The sequence below is a fragment of the Nansenia antarctica genome (genome assembly GCF_963989245.1).
Source record: "Nansenia antarctica genome assembly, chromosome: 5".
NCBI classification, from domain to species: Eukaryota; Metazoa; Chordata; class Actinopteri; order Argentiniformes; family Microstomatidae; genus Nansenia; species Nansenia antarctica.
In genome coordinates this window covers 53,510,820-53,531,014 of record NC_137690.1, presented here as the reverse complement: position 1 = coordinate 53,531,014, position 20,195 = coordinate 53,510,820, and the positions used below count along the sequence as shown (strand labels likewise).

The 20,195-nt window shown below is 44.1% G+C and overlaps 2 protein-coding genes across 2 annotated transcripts in view; both read left to right on the top strand.

Annotated features, from left to right (window-relative positions):
• Positions 1-12,438, top strand: part of kmt2ba (lysine (K)-specific methyltransferase 2Ba) — a gene marked incomplete at its 5' end in the record, with an annotated part of 46,696 nt that extends 34,258 nt beyond the window's left edge. Inside the window, 13 exons of the mRNA XM_080531738.1 lie at positions 41-119; positions 304-464; positions 609-782; positions 964-1,983; positions 2,068-3,445; positions 3,767-3,907; positions 4,081-4,196; positions 6,773-6,904; positions 7,331-7,583; positions 9,117-9,230; positions 9,455-9,538; positions 9,860-9,989; positions 10,342-12,438. Of these exons, the coding sequence (XP_080387864.1) occupies positions 41-119; positions 304-464; positions 609-782; positions 964-1,983; positions 2,068-3,445; positions 3,767-3,907; positions 4,081-4,196; positions 6,773-6,904; positions 7,331-7,583; positions 9,117-9,230; positions 9,455-9,538; positions 9,860-9,989; positions 10,342-10,617 (4,058 nt within the window). The 3' untranslated portion in view covers positions 10,618-12,438. The remainder of the gene's footprint in view (positions 1-40; positions 120-303; positions 465-608; positions 783-963; positions 1,984-2,067; positions 3,446-3,766; positions 3,908-4,080; positions 4,197-6,772; positions 6,905-7,330; positions 7,584-9,116; positions 9,231-9,454; positions 9,539-9,859; positions 9,990-10,341) is intronic.
• Positions 12,439-14,710: 2,272 nt separating this feature from the next.
• On the top strand, positions 14,711-17,376 carry LOC308158835 (trypsin-3-like; the record flags this gene model as incomplete). Its single annotated transcript, XM_080532543.1, has 5 exons — positions 14,711-14,751; positions 14,909-15,071; positions 15,470-15,723; positions 16,561-16,697; positions 17,227-17,376. Exons 1-5 carry the CDS (start codon positions 14,712-14,714, stop codon positions 17,374-17,376), a joined length of 744 nt encoding a protein of 247 aa, XP_080388669.1. The 5' UTR covers position 14,711.
• Between the last annotated feature and the right edge of the window lie 2,819 nt (positions 17,377-20,195).

The window sequence follows — 20,195 nt, the reverse complement described above, 5'->3', positions numbered from 1 at the left end:
AATGCTCTGAAACCAGCCATCTTCTTCTGTATCCACCCAGGCTCTCTGCAGATAAACAAACTGGGTGTGCTTAATGAACTGTCAGCAAATGGTGCAAGACTCTATCCAGTGGGTTATCAGTAAGTGACCATAACCTTCTATACCGGCCGCCAACATCATCCATTTGTACTCTTATAATCTCTGTTAGGATAATGAAAGTACTCATGTTTGTCATTGTCGTGTCTGACATGACATACTGTAGATTAAACATTTAACCTCTTCTATACATCACTCATTCTCTCTCTTCCCCCTCCCTTCGTCCAGATGCTCTCGTTTGTACTGGAGCACAGTAGACCCCCGGCGGCACTGTAAGTACACCTGTAAGGTGACAGAGGTGTGTAGTCCACTCCCAGGAAAGCTAGGGGAGCAGAAGTGGGACCAGGGAGAGAACCACACCATCGCTCACAGCCCAAACCACGACAACGGTATGTAAAGACATCGCTGCAGCTTTTGATCATTGCTACAATCAACTATAGAATCTCACCCAAGGCCAGTGTTGTAGTTCTGCCGTCAAAGTTGAATGCAATTAATGATGACATTCGATTGTGTTTTATTTGTTTGTTTCCCAGAAGCGGAGGCTCGGGAGGCGGTAACAAGCGCTCCGCCCATTGAGGTTCCTCAAAGCACCCCATCGCCACTTTCAAAACCGGAACCTGGGGCTGGACCCAAAAGCCCTGGTTACACACAAACCAGGAGACCAGCATGCAGAGCATCTCGACCCCTTCCTTCTCCAGGTGAAGGCCGTAAACCATTTGCTTACTTTCCAGCCTGTGTTTCCAAAGGCAATATCGACATCAGCGATAAGACTGATTGAAGATTGTCTTTCAATTCAATGACATATTCTTATTTCTTCATTAACTTTTACTAATCTTCTTTCCCTTCCTCTCTCCTCTCCTCTCCTCTCCTCTCCTCTAGGAAACACAGTGTCCAAGTCCCACCACATTCTGACCATCAGAGATCTGGAGGAGACTCGTCGGCTTCGGCGTCTATCATCCCGTACTCGCCACAGCTCCTCCTCCCCCACTGAGCCTTCCGCTGGACCAATAGCCCTCCGTTCAGGGGGAGCCCTCCATCCCCGCTCCTTGCCCTTCAGCTCCCCATCCAGAGACAATGATATCTTACCGATCCCCTCCCCGCCCTGTCGGGGGCGCGGCGCCGCCGTGTCCTCCAGCTGGGTCTCCCCGCCCCACTCCTTCCCCTCCAGTCTTACCTCAGACCTCTCCCCGCGGCATGACAGCTCAAGCAGTCCGCCGCCTGCCCTCCCCCTCCTGTCCGACCGCCACTCCCCCAGGACCAGACTGCCCTTTAAGATCACCACGCCGGTGTCTGCCGAGGTGCCCCACGACTTCCTAGCCACCGCTGAGCCGGAGGATGCAGTGGTGGCGCCAGCCAACGGCATCATGCTGCCCCCCGGTGGCCTGGATGAAGACACAGTCCCTCTGGAGCTGCCCCTCGCCCTGTTCGACGTGGATGCAGACGTGGCTGTGGCGTCCGTGCTGAACGCCAAGCTGGAGTTTGACGAGGCCTTGCTGAACGAGAATGTGGCGCTGCACTGTGGATCACAGACAGAAGGCCAAGGGGAGGAGGAGGAGGAGGAGGAGGTGGTGCAAGGAGAGGACAGCCAGAGGGAGACTCAGGTGGTGGACATGGATTCCAATAAAGCTGCAGTATTCACCAAAGCCATGACCTCCAAAGAGGACTTGGATCACGGCTCCTCCGACGAAGACCTGGATCATTACTTGAAGTTCTCTCGCACGGTGGTGGTCTGTGAGGCGCCGAAGGACTCGGGACAGGCAGGCAGTCTCCCTCCTCCTCCTCCTCCTCCGTCGTCCCAGTCCATCTCACAACTGGACGGGGCTGGCAACGGGTCTGAGAGCGACGACAGCGAGGCGGCGGGTGACGAGGAAGCTCAGGAACTGGGGAAAAGCAGGGAGGCAGTTCAGGGTGCAGGAGAGTATTCTGAAGCTAATGAAAATATAACCCCTGATGGTGTGTCTCCTGCCTGGGAGAGACTCGAGTCAGAATCAGAGGCACTATCGTCACCCGTGTTTGAAACGTGTGATCCAAACAACGACGTTTCGGTTCAAGAGGAGGTTCTAATGGATTCCGAGTCAACAGAAGGCCAAAATGAGGTTATTTTGGATCCCGCCAGTGGCCATTTTATTTCCACTGATGACGGCTCCATAGTGTACCTCAATAACGCGGGTCTCGTCAAGGACGACAGTGACTCATCAACAGATTCACTCATCGGAGTAGACGACATGGGAGACCCAGACTACGAACCGGAGACCTCGCCCAAAAAGATCCCAACAAAGACCACACCAAAAATCCCTCTGAAAAATAGGACAATTCCCCAACACGCACCTGTGAGCTTGAAATCCATCTCACCCAAACCTGCACCACAGCCCAGCCTCATCACGTTGTCCGTACCCCCTGGCCCTGTTCTGCCTTTGAATGTAGCGTCCACCTCCCCTTCCATTGCATTCCATACCATCCCCCAGACAGTCACAGTAAGCTCCTCCCCCATGATGATCAATGGCTTGAACTCTGTACCATTGCAAGCTGGAGCCACTAGGGGGCGAACTATCGCTATCCGCCTCGGCACCCCCAAGCAAGCACCTCAGCAGCATATAGTTATCTCATCTCAGGCCGCTGCTTCCAACTCAGCGCAAGCCCCATCCACACCCCCGCAGGTGCTGCTAGTCAACCGTCAGGGTCAGATATTGATCAAAAACCCAGCAACCAACACCTACCAGGCAGTCAGCACCAGCTCTCCGTCCTACAGCCGCATCAGCCAGATTGCCAAGATGATCCACAGCAGCAACGCCATACCACGCTCTGTCCCCCGCGTCCTGGTCACTCCCGCCTCGTCGACGCCACGGACTGCCATCAGCCCAACTGCGCACATCGTGACCTATAAGAACAATCCCCCGCAGAGTTTGCCCTCGGACGGTCGAGTCTTCGTCAGGACGGTGCCTGTGAACAGCGGATGGAGAGCGGCCGGGGTCAACTGTGTGTCAGCGCCCGGCTCGCCCACATTGGTGGCCACAGGTGGTCAGGGAGACATGGCCCAAGCTATCATCGACCGCGCCATGGCGACCCACCGGGACCCCGCACGGACGTTGCCCAACATCCTGACCCCGCGGACGCCGCTTAACGCGCTGAGTCCCTCCCAGTTCCGTGTCCACCCGTTCCTGAATAAGCTCCAGTCCCCGTTGGCCATCACAGTGACACCTAGCGGGCTCCTCAGCCATCAACCCGACGGTGCGACCACGTCACGTTCCCAGGTCCGTGTCAAGAGTGTGTCTTCGGCCTCTGAGTGGCAAGGAAGGGGCAGGAAAAAATGCAGGATGGATTTCATAGAGCCAACACTCTCTAGTGCCCTAGATGACCCAGATGGGAGCAGGTATGGAAATGTATCTAATAATGGTGACATGACTTCTAGTTTTCTACTGAGGTTGTTGCCATGATATTTCTCTTTCTAAATATATATATATAGAAATATCATGGCAACAACATAATTTTACTGTAAAGTACTCACATACTCTTAAAAGTTAAAAAACAACAACAATATATATATATATATATTTCATGTGTTGTTATGTTACTGTAAAGTACATGTAAACAGTGAACATCAGATCCGTGACTTGCAGATCAAGTGATCGATTGATTCACTTTGACTGAGTGAGTGAAAAGTGAGTCACTGTGTTGTTTCGTCTCCCTACAGAGCTGGAGGCGTTCGTATTAAAGCCCCGACAGTGAAGGAGATACTGGACCTGGACCAAGAGAGTCTTCAGGACAAGGTTCCGGAGACGCTTCAGGAGAAGGTTGAGCCAAAGTTTAAACTCCCAGAGCCTGAGAAGATCAGGTTAGTCCTTTTCAAACAAAACCCTTTTATATATCCACCAAATATCTGATGGTTTATTTGTGTCAAATATATTTTAAAAAGATTTGTGAGGAGGACACGTTTCCCTCCTGCTCCTTCTCCATGCACATATTTCCATCTATGTTTATTCATACATTCTATAATGTGTTCTGCAGACCTCCCGTGGACCGCCCCCCCTCCAGCACGCGGGGTAACAGCAACATCTCTGGTAAAACCCATGTGTGGGTCAGCGCTAGCCACGGGGACCTCTCTGACTGGGGCCCTTACTCTGGTGGGGCATCTTTACACTAAGCTAATGTATCGCTTATTATTTGTATTTATTTATTTTATGTACTTTGAGATTATTCTTGTGTACTACATGTATGTGGTCCTCTGTGGCTCAGTTGGTAGAGCATGGCGCTAACAGCGTTTAGGTTGTGGGTTCAATTCCAACGGGGACCATATATACTGACAAAAAATCTACGCACTCAGTGCAATGTAAGTCGCTTTGGATTAAAGCATCAGCTAAATGGCATATATACACCGCGTTCCAAATTATTATGCAAATTATATTTCTCAGATTTTCCTAAATAGTCGATGCAAATGACAATCAGTATAATTTTTCAAGTCATCAACCGTTAGAGTATAATTCAAATTTTATTGAACAAACCTCCCAATGATAACAAAAACTCAAAAACTCAAAAACTCAAAATGCACTGTTCCAAATTATTATGCACAACAGAGTTTCAAAACATAGGTTGTAAAGAACTAAAAATTGTAATTTGATGAATTTAGGGTTAGGAGGTCATATTAGGAGGTCATATTTACTGAAATCAAAAGCTATTTAAAACAAAAACATCTTAACAGGTCAAGTTACATGTTAACATAGGACCCCTTCTTTGATATCACCTTCACAATTCTTGCATCCATTGAACTTGTGAGTTTTTGGACAGTTTCTGCTTGAATTTCTTTGCAGGATGCCAGAATAGCCTCCCAGAGCTGCTGTTTTGATGTGAACTGCCTCCCACCCTCATATATATTTTGCTTGAGGATGCTCCAAAGGTTCTCAATAGGGTTGAGGTCAGGGGAAGATGGGGGCCACACCATGAGTTTCTCTCCTTTTATGCCTATAGCAGCCAATGCTATAGAGTAGGGATGTCCCGATCCGATACTGATATCGGCACGATATTGGACCTGAATGCTGGATCGCGGATCGCACCAGAAAAAAAAAGGCTCCGATCCGATCCTACTGTCATGCGCAGTCAAACGTATGTGTATAAGCGATGAGGGAATGAAAACAGTGAACAGAAACGCGTGTCGCAGAAATGCTTCACGCGAGTCCTATATGCGCTTAAAATGCGCATAGCGCTGTTTGCTTCCGGTTTCATTACAAAGAGGTTAACCCTATATGTGCCTGACGTCTAACAACATTCAAATTACTCTAACTTCATATTTTTTCGGATTTCAATGTATGACACATCATTTGAAAGCTTATGATCCGTAGTTTCAATCCACAACACGTCGCATTTGTTGCTTTAATAAAGGCTGGCAGTCTTTAATTTAACTGTTGTTGGTGTGGACTATATACTGGGGAGGTATTTGTTATTATTCAGGGGTCAAAAAATGTATACAAATATCGGATCGGTATCGGTATCGCAGATACCCGAAGCCCAGGTATCGGTATCGGTAGTGAAAAAGTGGGATCGGGACATCCCTACTATAGAGGTATTCTTTGCAGCATGACATGGTGCATTGTCATCCATGAAGATGATTTTGCTACGGAAGGCACGGTTCTTCTTTTTGTACCACGGAAGAAAGTGGTCAGTCAGAAACTACATACTTTGCCGAGGTAATTTTCACACCTTCAGGGACCTTAAAAGGGCCTACCAGCTCTCTCCCCATGATTCCGGCCCAAAACATGACTCCGCCACCTCCTTGCTGACGTCGCAGCCTTGTTGGGACATGGTGGCCATCCACCAACCATCCACTACTCCATCCATCTGGACCATCCAGGGTTGCACGGCACTCATCAGTAAACAAGACTGTTTGGAAATTAGTCTTCATGTATTTCTGAGCCCACTGCAACCGTTTCTGCTTGTGAGCATTGTTTAGGGGTGGCCAAATAGTAGGTTTACGCACAACTGCAAAGCTCTGGAGGATCCTACACCTTGAGGTTCGCGGGACTCCAGAGGCACCAGCGGCTTCAAATACCTGTTTGCTGCTTTGTAATGGCATTTTAGTGGCTGCTCTCCTAATCCGATGAATTTGTCTGGCAGAAACCTTCCTCTTTATGCCTTTATCTGCACGAACCCGTCTGTGCTCTGATTCAGCCACAAATCTCTTCACAGTACGATGATCACGCTTAAGTTTTCGTGAAATATCTAATGTTTTCATACCTTGTCCAAGGTATTGCACTATTTGACGCTTTTCGGCAGCAGAGAGATCCTTTTTCTTTCCCATATTGCTTGAAACCTGTGGCCTGCTTAATAATGTGGAACGTCCTCCTTAAGTAGTTTTCCTTTGATTGGGCTCACCTGGCAAACTAATTATCACAGGTGTCTGAGATTGATTTCAATGATCCAAAGAGCCCTGAGACACAATACCATCCATGAGTTTAATTGAAAAACATTTTTTTTTATTTTTATGACACTTAAATGCAATTTGCATAATCATTTGGAACGAGGTGTATAATATCTTATCTATCTAATGTTGTTTTAATGTTGTGTTTTGTCTAACTGTGTGTTGTTGTTTTGCCCAGTTTCTCTTGTAATAAATAACTGTTTGAATAGTAGTTGTCGTTGAGTTGTAAGGATGAGGATGAAGTACAGTAGTTTCTGTCCTAAATCATAGTTTGTGTTCTCCTGTCAGGTTTGAGCTCGGACGAGGAGGCACCACCACCTAAGCAGGAGAAGGACAGTCCAATCTGCATGAACCAACCCCACCTACGCTTTGAGATCACCAGTGACGACGGATTCAGGGTACAAGCAGACAACTTAGAGGGTGAGACTTTATTTGACTTTGTAGATATTATTCTAAAAGTTGGTATGTGGTCCTCTGTGGCTCAGTTGGTAGAGCATGGCGCTAACAACGCTTAGGTTGGGGATTCCATTCCCGCTGGGACCATATATACTGAAAAATATATCCACTCACTGTAATGTAAGTCGCTTTGGATAAAAGCATCAGCTAACTCTACTAGAGGATTAACACAACGGCTATGTGACATGTCAACGTATACACAAACTTGTCGTGTTGGTTGCTATGGTACCTGGGGAGGTAATTGGTTAAGCAGGGCAAGCCCAGACTAGACTCTGCAGACTAGACTCTGCAGTCAGTGGAGTGACATAATAATAATAATAATATATAACATAACACTGAATCCCAAAGAATACCTCCAACTCAAGATAATAATACTCTCCCCTCCCTCAGTTGCGTGGAGGGCGGTGATCGACGGCGTCCTGGAGGCCCGAGCAGGCTTCCGTCTGAAGCAGCTACCTCTGAGCGGGATGACGGGAGCCCGCGTTCTGGGCGTGCTCCACGACGCCGTGATCTTCCTGCTGGAGCAGCTGCAGGGAGCAGCGAGCTGCAAGGGCCACCGCTTCCGCTTCCACAGCTACGACTACCAAGAGGAGGAGCTGCCCCTTAACCCCAGCGGCTGTGCCCGCGCCGAGGTCCACACACGGTGAGAACCCCAAACCCAGGGACCGGAAATGTTAGGCCTGGGAATGTTACGTCTGGGAATGTTAGGCCTGGGAATGTTAGGTCTGGGAATGTTAGGTCTGGGAATGTTAGGTCTGGGAATGTTAGGCCTGGGAATGTTAGGCCTGGGAATGTTAGGCCTGGGAATGTTAGGTCTCGGTAATACTACAGGTGCCCATTCCACTAAGGTCGATAAAGTTCTAAGCCTCGATAATGTTAGCTTGCGTTCGGTTCCATCTATGTGGCTCAAATAATTCGCTGCTTGGTTGAGCTCCTTCTGAGTCGGATATAATTAGCGACCAGGCTAAAACACTGGCTAAAGTAAGACGCGCGTCAAAAAAGGCTCACAGGCGGAAGCTACATCCCGAACGACAGTTCCTCTTTTAGGAAATATTAGTTCCCACTTCACACGAGATAGATAGATGGATAGGTTGACTGTGATAGATAGATAATTTGATATTTTGAAAGTGTGATCGATCGATAGATAGTTTGATTGTGTGATAGATAACTGGATATTTTGAAAGTGTGATAGATAGATCGATAGATCAATAAATAAAAGAGTGTAAAAAAAAAAAGTAATTGTCTCAACTTGCATTACTGTCATCACAGCGGTCTGGCTGGCGCAGTGGTTAAGGCAGCCAGCTAGAGTTGCAAAAGTTGCGTGTTCGAGACTTGACTAAGTGATTATTTTTATTTTTTTTACATTTAACCGAAGCCTTCATGCAAAGGCTTAAACACCATTGTAATCGTGTCAGTTCTTGTAAATTAGCCTGCACCATAATTTTATAGCCTACATACTTTTTTAGATGAGATTTTAGATTAGATTCAGACAACGAAATGCAGTAAAAAGTGTGTCCGAAGAGGGATTCGAACCACCGTCTAAAAAAGACGAACAAATCCTATGGCAGCGGTCAATACCACTAGGCCATTGTGGCGATATGACGGTTTGTAGCCTGCTGCTGATATCACCACAGTAGTAAATATTCATTCATTAAAATATGAACATATAACAATAACTGGGGCTAGTATGACCTACGCATTTAATCGGTCAGCAATTTCTTGCCAAACCATTTCCCTCGCCTTGTTAATTGCGGCAGTATTGCACTATTTTACATCTTATTTTTCCGTCTTCATAAAGATCAATAATTCTGAATGCTGCGCAAATGTAGAACCCCTGCAGAGTGGAGTATCTTCATTTCGACAGATCGACTCTTCGGGGCTCTTTATGTCGGCGTGCACGCGCCCATATCGACGATTTGTACGCCTGTCTTCTGTGAACACTGATGACACAAGGCTGATCCTCGTTCGAGGAATCACCTGAGGCTTGAATTCCAATCCCGAGTTGCCTGATCGCCTGATTTATTTCAATCGCCGATATACTAAGCCACCTTTAGTGGAACGGCCCCCAGGTCTTCAAAGTGTCCTTGTTTACCGTTAGTATTTTTGTGTGTTTGTGTTTGAGTAAGCAGATTCCCAACCCTTTTACCAAGTCTCCCCTGCTCTACCCCCTTTTTAGGAAGTCAACCTTTGACATGTTCAACTTCCTGGCCTCGCAACACAGACAGCGACCTGATGCCATCACTATGCCATGCGACGAGGAGGACGATGATGTCCCCCTGAAATCCACCAGGTAAGACCATTGCCTCTGAGTTGTGCCTGAATTCGTTTTTTTAAGCATTGCGATGCATTTTAGTTTTTACTTACTTACTTACTTTGACTTGTAATGAATGCCACCTACTGAATGAATCGCTTCCATCCCTATCTGTCCTGTTCTGTCATTTCAAGCTTTAGCTTTTTACCTCATTGATGATCAACGTTTTAACCTTCTGGATTCTCTGTGTCCCTCTCCCATAGGCGGGCCACCAGTACAGAGCTGCCCATGGCCATGAGGTTCAGACACCTGGAGAAGACCTCCAAGGAGGCAGTAGGAGTCTACAGGTGACTAAACACTTTGATAGAAAAAAATACCTCTGTTGCAAGCAGATTATTATTCATCTACTAATTATTTCACTATTTTCAGGACTATAGTACCATTCTGTTCTATAATCTTACATTTTACCATACGTACACTTTTATCCAAAGCGACATACAATTTGAAATTACAAGGACAGCCTCCCTGGAGTAATTTGGGGCTAGGTGCCTTACTCAAGGGCACACTAGTGGTGGTGTTCCCAGGTGGGATTTGAACTCATGACCTTATGATCACCAGAAGGTCTGATCACCACTCATGACCTTTTTAATCCCAATCTCTCACCCTAGGTCTGCCATTCACGGACGTGGCCTGTTCTGCAAAAGGAACATCGATGCTGGGGAGATGGTGATCGAGTACGCAGGCAACGTCATCCGCTCCGTTCTGACCGACAAGAGAGAGAAATACTATGACAGCAAGGTTGGTTAATGACATCAACTATAATGATAATGATTATCAGGTTAATCCCTGTGCATGATGCGGTTGTGTTTTTAAGTTGGATACAGAGAATGTTCGTACCTGTCATTTTGTTCTTAAAAAAATAACATAACAAATAAAAAAATATTTTAGGCAACAGACCTTCATGAGAGTTGTTGAATAAAGAGGAAATTACACCCATCTCCTCAAGCCTATTATTCAATCACTCAACTTTATTTATACTTGGTCTCTCTTGTCCAAGTGATTCAATATCGCAATGAAGCAAAAACAAACCTCCAAGCTTAGAATTCTTGCTCGTACCTAAACCACCCTTCTCTTCCCACTTCCTAATCAGGGTATCGGCTGCTACATGTTCCGCATCGACGACTTCGATGTGGTGGACGCCACTGTGCACGGGAACGCGGCGCGTTTCATCAACCACTCGTGCGAGCCCAACTGCTACTCGCGCGTGATCCATGTGGACACACGGAAGCACATCGTCATCTTCGCCCTGAGGAAGATCTACCGCGGGGAGGAGCTCACCTACGACTACAAGTTCCCCATCGAGGACGCCAGCAACAAGCTGCACTGCAACTGCAGCACGCGGAGATGCAGGCGCTTCCTCAACTAGAACCGGCTAGATGAGCCCAACGGCAACAGCTCAACAGCTGTTGGGACTACTTGAATTGATAAGAGGGAGATTAGACGACAGGGAGGCAAATGCAATTACATGGCCATAGGAGGAGGGTTTGGCGATTACACAAAGACCGGATCGATCGAAACCCTTCTCCGTAGTTAGTTTAATTTAAAAACGGACTCATGGTGCACATTTAATGCTGTTATACCTTGTTCTCTTCTGAGCCTCTCCCTCTTTTGACACAGAAACCAAATGAGGGAACCGCATGCTCCAGTAAACATGTCTGTGGTATGAAGAACGCACAGTATTTCGTCACAAAATGGCACAGGTATTTCGGCGAGCAAAGAAAATGCAGTTCATTCAGACCTCAGTAGTATATAAAGATCACTAATGATATTACACCAACTCTCTTGGTTTCCTACGATTTATATCAGTTGCCAATCGGTGTCTTGCTGGAATAGTGGCTAAATAAGAGGTCGTCATTCTATGTTAGAGGTGGGGGTTAAGTAAACACACTCTGTTTCAGTTGGTCCGTCACATGACCGAAGTGGGATTGTTGACTCTTTAAGGTTCTTAAAGAGAGGTTGTTGTCTATGCTACTGTAGTCGGGGAAAATACAAGGCTACTCTGGAGGGGACGAGAAATTGATTTTAGCACCTTACTTTAAATGGCCATAAGCGCTTGCATCGCTGTACATAGTAGACCAGGCAAGTCTGACATGTTTTTCTGAAGATAAAACAAATATGCTTTTGTATAATTGACCCATGCTACCACCTCCCATAGACATTTTAGAGCAGCTATATTTTAAGTGTCACTGTCCACGTAATGGAGACCGTTATGACCAGGACTCTTATGAGCAGGAGACAGGTTGAGGTTGTTTTCTTTTTGTTGTATTTATGAAGGTGCTGGTGAAGGAAACATCCAAAACGTTGCTTTCACCTGTTTTTGTTTTTAAATCCAAATTGCTTTGTGATTAAACTTTTCATCTAACCTTTCTTTCATTTCCTTCCTTATACTTGAAATTAGAATGTCATGCTTATATCAGTGAAAATTGAAATATTCCTCTTAAAGCAGCTTTGCCCTAAAAAATCTATTAAGAAATGATGAAACATTTTTTTGTACTGCTCGGTATACACTTTTCTTTTCTTCTTTAATTATTGCTTGTGCTGTTTTGTTCATGCTTTTCAAGACCTGTGAGGGTTGAGCTTTGTGGTGTGGCTCCCTCCCTATCCTTTTAAAACCCCACATATGTATAATTGTACATAATCAAAAATGCTAATGAAAATAAATGAATATGATGTTACCCACTTATTTTAAGAGGGACAAGAAGCTAACAGTAGCTGGCTGCAGCCTTTGTTAGACTTGTCATCCTTTATCGTCTACTTTTCTTTACTTTCTCTCTCTTTATTTTCCCCTCAACTTACCTGACTGTGACCACTCCTCTCCCCTGTCTCTCGCGGGTGAACTACCTCAGTGGCTCACGATGACGTAATTGAGAGGATAAGGATTGGTATCCATGGTGTGCTGTGCCGGCTTGTGTCTGTGCGCTTGCAACCCTCTTTCTCCGCACTCAGCTGGCCTATGCATGCAACAAAGGACACTATCTAGATGTTTGGGGTTTTAGTTGGGGGGAGGGTTGGTAGGGTCTCTCCTGGGTGTTGACGCAGTGCGTGTTACTGGCGTAGGATTGTTTTATTATATTTAAAATTAAGTTCTGTGACTGTGTGATAAACATGGCTCTGTTACCGTGACGCAAAGAGAACCTTTGTCTGTACATAGTTGTATACAAACATTTTAAATCTGTTTAAATTTTTTCTACGCACTTTTTTTATTTATGATGTTCTTGGCTTAATAAAGATGTTGAGAGGTTTGAATAAATACTGTGGCATTTTCTTGTGGTTGTCAAATATAATCCATTTATAAAGTGCATAATATGTGACGGCAGCGGGTGAAAGGGAAAACATGTCGGCAACCAATCAAAACATTTAGACTTTTATTCAGAAATAAATTAATGTGTACATACATCTACTGATGCCTCTGGACACATACATTAATGTTGAAAATCAATGACACACTCACTAGTCAAGCCAAAATATTGCAAGCTTATCTTGTTTTGTGAGCCTACTAACAATGTGAAGTAGTGTTATAGTTAACTAGGTAGTAGTGGGGATTACTCACTGAATCCAATGTATTGCAATATTTTGGCTTGACTCGTGTCGTGAGTGTGTCATTGATTTTCAAAAATGTTTTTGTATTTACATTTTTCAGAACAAAAGAAGTCTGAACGTTTGGTCGGTTGCTGACTTGTTCCCCCTTTCACCAGCTGCTGTCATATAGACCTCCACTTATTATGGGTCTCAATTAATCAAGATTTTTTTTTTTGTAGTCTACTTCAAGTACCGGTAGTTGTTTTTAACCTCATTGGTCAGGAGTCAGTCTTGTCTGCTCCTTGTTCTACATTTGTTTATAGATTACTTACAATCAGCACACAAACCACAGATATTGAACCCAGACATGTATGGATGCTTACCAACAGTTGTGCACTTTGATATTTGAACCAAGAGGTCCAAACTACTCGTGTCCATATAATCAGGTTCGACTGCACATTTTTCTATGAAGAAGAAATGATCCCAGTCTACTTGGACATCATAATCATCTCACCATGAACAAGCTGCTGCTACATATTGCTGTGCTTAGCATTGTCTTCTACAATGGTAAGAAGGCTGAGAGCTGAAATGTGTGTGTGTGTGTGTGTGCGCAATTTTTTCTCCTACTAAAAACATAGTTGTCAGTCAAATGAATAAATATGAATCACAACTTTCCTTTTGTTACATGTGTTCCTTGTCCTAGGAGTGGAGGGTTTCCGCATTGCAAGGCAGGCAACTGATCTGACTGTACCGTTCTGGGATGCCTTTGACCTAACTTTTCAAGGAATAGTCGATGTTATTGGAAAAGTTTGCATTGAGTGAGTACTTCATAACTGTCAAGTGAATAAGAGCAAGAGATGGATGTAAAGGTTGTTTAATCTTTTAACTGTTTTGCTTGTTCATTGTCCTAAATGTGTGTCTTTTGTTATAATGATCTTTTTTAAAAGCTACTTTTTTTGTCACTAAATATGTCAGTAGAGGGAGTGACATTAATTTTGGTCTTGAGTAGGTACACATTTTGTGGATGACCCTTGTCTCTTTCAGTGCTGCCCGTGATGAGGTGATCAAGGCTTATATAGATTTGGATGGATACCTGACCAGCTCTGTGTAAGGTTTCCTACACGAGGAGCTCAGAAGCTCAGACTCCTGTTAAACCCTACCAGGAGCTCAGACTCTGTTTCATTGTGAGTGTTGTTTCAGAACCCAGAATCTCATCTGATTAAGTGAGACTACTGCCCATGCCAATGTGTTTGTGTTGATAGTGACACACATTTTGGCAATACATTTTGTATGAAACGAGTGAGGATTGATGTTTAATAATGTTTACATTATTAGGAACTAGGAGTAAATAAACCCAGAAACAGCTAAGCTGAAGAAACTTAAATGTGTCCTTTTTTTTCTTAATTTGTTTTATGTTCGCATACAGACCTCATGTTTACATGTCACAGTAGAAGCAAACTTTGACTGCACAATATATTGTGGAGTAATTTAAATTCATACTCAGTCTACACGTTTTGACTCAAATCCAGACTTACTACACAGGCACTTTTTCCACGAATCCCAAACCCCCTGGACATATCTCTTATCTCCCAGGGGCCTCCACCTCCAACATTTCACAGAACTGCTGAAAACAACTGAACAAATAAAACACATCTGATAAAGGTATAAGCTACCAGGGAGGTTATCTAAGTTCAAGCCCAAGATGTTTCTTTTGGTATTTGTTAAGTTATAAATAACCTAACCTAAATAAATCTATAGGCCCATGGTTCCGTCCTACATGGTACCTACAGTATATTACAGGAGACATGTGGCCTATTCCCATGTGGTTTTTCCTTTACGAACACCTGGGAAAAAAGGAGATAGCAGGGAGATGGAGTGACATAGTATAAAAGAAGGACCATATACCTTGGTTGTGTGCAGGTCACCTGTACAAACTCAGACATGAAGGTCCTGATTCTCCTGGTTGTGCTTGGAACAGCATGTAAGTGAATCTAACTCGTCTACCTATATCGACTGGTGTATCCTCATACTTAGACTGTTTTCATGTTATGTTATACTTGAAGGATATAATACGCTCCTATGATCTTTATACAGTATAATTCTTGAACTCCACGTCATATCAAAACCATTTGTTTCAGTCGCTGCCCCTGTGGAGGAGGGTGATGAGAAGGTCGTCGGGGGTTACGAGTGCCCCAGTCACTCTGTGCCCTACCAGGTATCTCTGAACGCGGGCTACCACTTCTGTGGTGGGTCCCTCATCTCTAGCCAGTGGGTGGTGTCTGCTGCCCACTGCTACAAGTCGTAAGTGTTGAATGTGCTTTAGTGAACTGATGCATTGTATACACCGATGTTACTGTAGAATAGGATAAGACTTTATCTTTCCAAGGGGGAACTTTAAGGAATGTAACATTATCATACATGTAGGCATGGTTGTCATGTAAATAATAATAAATTAATAATAATAATAATAATAATACATTTCTCACAATGTTTGGAAATTATCTCCACCTTTCTTAGCCAGGTAAGACATAACAAGCTGATAATTCAGGGTGTGAACAATGTACTTTTCTTTTCATTAATGTTTCATAATGAAGGAATTCTTACCACTCTGGTCCCCTCCCCACACACACACACACACACACTCAAACTAACACACGCAAACAAACACACACACACACACACATTCTCACCCCCTCCAGTCGTCTCCAGGTTCGTCTGGGAGAGCATAACATCGCCGTACACGAGGGCACCGAGCAGTACATTGACTCTGTCAAGTTGATCAGGCACCCACACTACGACAGCTACAACCTGAACAACGACATCATGCTGGTCAAGCTGAGCCATCCTGCCACCCTCAACCGCTACGTCCAGACAGTGGCCCTGCCCTCCCGCTGCCCTCTGGCTGACGAGAACTGCCTGGTGTCCGGCTGGGGCAACACCATCACAAACGGAAGTGAGTCAGTGGGACTTGGGAGGGGAACGGCCTGGCTTGGAGAGGCTTGTGCTGCTAAGGTCTTGTGATGTGGCTAGAGAGGTGTGTGTGGGGGCTTGACATCAGCAAAGGAGGAGGAGAGAGTACTATAGAGTACTATACAGTAGAGAGTACTATACTCTAGATACTGAGAGAGATATTATTTCATTTCAAACCTTTATTTAAAACTCGATAGGCACTGAGGTCACCCTCATTTACAGTGACGTCGAGTGTACAATAGAACAGTGAGCAAGGGCAAACAAACAGTGAGCAAGACATAATATAGATATGGACTACACTTATATTGTATATAGATACTATACTAGACTAGTATGTATATCCACTCTTGAGAGGCTTGTGCTAGTGTTCTGTGATGGGGCTAGAATGGTGTCGGATTTGATATTGGCACAAGTTAATGACTGTTTATGAAGTCATGAAGTCAACAGGACATGGGAGTGCAACTAAAGGGGAATTAGAGGTGTTGGGCTTTGACAGTTCTTCACCCTTGTGCACTCCCCCACGTTGAAAAAGGACACATGTTGTGTTAAGAGCTTTGGGCTCCTACTGCAATCCTATGCTTTTTAATCAATGTGGGGGAGTTCACACTTCAGGGAAAGAGAAGGAGAATTGAGACGCGAACAATGACTGCAGCTCTGATATTGTGATAAAATGTGATGTATGCTTTATGTGGTTGAGTGTGAATAACATTATAAGCTATCTGATTACAAGCTATCACATAACCATGGACTTCAACATACAGTGATGTTAAATTAAAACTGAGTTTGACACAGCACAGTGACTAGTGTACATGCCTTTCAGACCGTTACCCTGATAGGCTGCAGTGCCTGAGGCAGCCCATCATCGATCACAGAATCTGCCAAAATGCCTACCCCCATCTGTTTACTGACAACATGGTATGCTCCGGGTTCATGCACGGAGGAGCCAGCAGCTGTCAGGTTAGTTCGGCTAAACCACTGAGAAAAAGGTGTGGTGGGGTGACGCAGGAATGTTTGACCTCTATCACTCTCAGCCTTTCCCTTTTAATCATAGGAAGTGATTCTTGTTGTTCCTCTTTAACATCTTCTATCTTCTCACTTGCGAATATTCATCCCTCTATAATTCTAACACATCATCATTCTTAAACATTAACTCCCATCTTGGGCCTAATCCTATTTTAACCATTTAACACACATTTTTAGCCAAAGCAACTTACAATTAGAGACTGTATTAGAGTCTCCCTGGAGTAACTTAGAGCTAAGTGCCTTACTCAAGGGCACACTAGTGGTGGTGTTCCCAGGTGAGATTTGAACTCATGACCTTCTAATCACTAGTCCAACTCACTATCCACAAGGCCGAAGCAGTCCAACCCACTACCCAATAGGCCATCACCACCCCCATTTCCTCACTCCCCCCTAGTCCCTCGCCTGACTACAGTACATTGACTGTAATTCTAACCTTTATCTCCCCCTTTTCTCTGTGTGCCAGGGTGACTCTGGTGGCCCCCTGGTGTGTAGTGGACAGTTGCAGGGTGTGGTGTCCTGGGGTTACGACTGTGCCATGCAGAATCACCCCAGCGTTTACGTCCGTGTCTGCCAGTACAATAGCTGGATCAGCTGGATCATGACAAACAACTAGACACACACACACACACACACACACACACACACACACACACACACACACACACACAGGCTAATGATCCCACTGACAAGCAATCATTTTATCAAACTTTTATATGCTGCACACATCTGGCCAATAATATGCATTTTGTGCCATACATCCAACAGAGTTAGTACTACACCCAGGACCTCCAACCTCAAAGGAACTATTGGGTACGAAAGTCAATAAAGCGACCGACTGCATATCATTGTGTAATTGTGTTTGATTTCATTGTTCTATATTCTATTCCTCACTTCTATATCACACACATTTATATAGTGGAGAGAATTCATTAGGTAATCATAGTTCATATGTATGTATGTATCAGTATAATACCGATTACAACAAACTGTGACAGCATGATAAGCAGTAAGTGAGCACAGCTGCGGGTGTCCCATAGTCTCCACCTTTGGTTCCATAATGAATGTTTTTATTTGCCATGCAATGAACTTGAAGTCAATTATTGGATTGTTTTGCTCTACGCACAGGGTCAGCCATAGTCAGCGCCCCTGGAGCAATTAGGGGTTAGGGCACATGCAGCTCCCTCCTGAGGCGGGGATCAAACCAGCAATCTTTCAATTGCTAGCCGGCCTCTCTAACTCCTAGGCTACCGCCACCCCCCCATAACAGTTGCTAGCAAGGCAATAGTTCTCTTCTAAGTAGCTGATAATGTTAGTCTCTCCTTATTTCAGGAATTCCATTATTATGCTCAAAGAGACCTCTCATCAGAGAACTGTACAGTACAGTATGTTTTTTGACAGCCATCTCAGGTACTGTATAGTACAGTCAAAAATAAGGAAAAGGCATGCTGTATAGCCCAAGGTTGATCGAATAATTAAATAATACGACCAGCCCTCTCAAATATAGAAAGTCTCTCTATATTTTTGGATTTATGATTGGATACTGAAGAGCATAGAATTCATATTGAAATTCAACCACATACAGTGGGGGGATTTCAAGAGCCACTGAATGTTTCTTGAATGGGATTTTATTGAATTATTGAAACAACATCCATATGAAATTAACTGAGTGTGGTTTTATGTGTTTTTATTTAAATAATAATACTGGAGCTGAGCCATTCAAAGTATACACGTCATTGAGATATGAGATATAAGATATATAACATTATACTGTATATGTATTCTAATATTATATAATATATTATAATATAATATTGTTATATATGTATATATTATAGATATAACATTTCTTGTTGCCTTGCATGCCTTTGGCAGGAAAACATGCTGCTGAGAAAACAGGAGACGGAAAACATGAACAACAATTGATTCTCTTTCATCGAATGTCTCATAAACTTCACTGCTTCTTGTTTGCTGAAGCAACCTGTAAATAAAAAAAAGAACGCCTTAATTACTAGAGTATCTAATTCCATGTACAAAAGAAACAAATTGTGAGGAAGATATCACTGGCAGTGGAGGCTGGAGGAGATAGAAATCGGAGGACGGGCTCATTGTAACAGGTGTGTTTGATACCATTCCTCATTCCATTCCATGCATTACACTGAGCCCATCCTCCGACTTCTACCTCTACCAGCCTCCACTGATTGGTATACTATCTGCAATGCTTTAAATTGCATCTATCTTGGTTGATTTAACCGATTTTAACATATCTTATAAATGTAATTGTAAATATTAATTAATGTACTTTCACAACGACTCAACCTCTCTAGTCATGCTATAGCCATGGTTCAGAACTAACGCACCTGGCCAGCAGTTCTATCCAGATCCCTTTGGCCCTGAGCAGTGAGTCTCCGTCCCTTTGGCCCTGAGCAGTGAGTCTCCGTCCCTTTGGCCCTGAGCAGTGAGTCTCCGTCCCTTTGGCCCTGAGCAGTGAGTCTCCGTCCCTTTGGCCCTGAGCAGTGAGTCTCCGTCCCTTTGGCCCTGAGCAGTGAGTCTCCGTCCCTTTGGCCCTGAGCAGTGAGTCTCCATCCCTTTGGCCCTGAGCAGTGAGTCTCCGTCCCTTTGGCCCTGAGCAGTGAGTCTCCGTCCACTGCAAGAGAAGAGAACACAACATACAATAACATTTACAACACAATACCTGCATCATCAGTTAAAGCTCTACACCAGTGTCTGTGAGCATTGACAACTTTTATTTTGTTCATATTTATTTTTTTGTTATTTGTTGTTATGTATGTTGATGTATTTTTTCTTCTATGTTCTGTTCTGTTATGTTGATGTCTTTCTTCTTTGTTACAATTTGTATGTTCTATATGTGTTGCATCAGCTAATGGGGATCCTAATAAATCAAATCAAATCAAATCAGTGACAGCACACTTTAGTTTAACTATAATAAATAAGTGCATTATTCTATCAAGATTTTGTACAGCGTTAAGTGTTGATAACAAGAACTCCCAGGCTGACTATGAGTTAGGGTTATGGTTAGGGTCAAGCGCACCTCTAACAGTTGTAAAACTGGCCCAGGTCTAGTTAGTTGCCCCAATGATCAATTCCACCAATTCTTAATCAACTCTGTACTGTATCCCCTGACCACCACCACCCCTCTCTCCACCCTGTAAGAAAAAACATGCCTTTACTTTACTGCTTTTATTGTCGCTGCAGGGAACATTTGTTTGAAAATTCAACCACATACAGTGAAAGTACATTAGTCAATATTTACAATTACATTTATAAGATATGTTAAAATCGGTTAAATCAACCAAGATAGATGCTATGGTTCTGAATACACCCTCAACACCACGCGTTTGCTAAAAGTTTTGTGATTGGTCAGAATTTGTGTTAATCACCTTTTGAGCACTCTATTCTCATTTTCTGACAGAA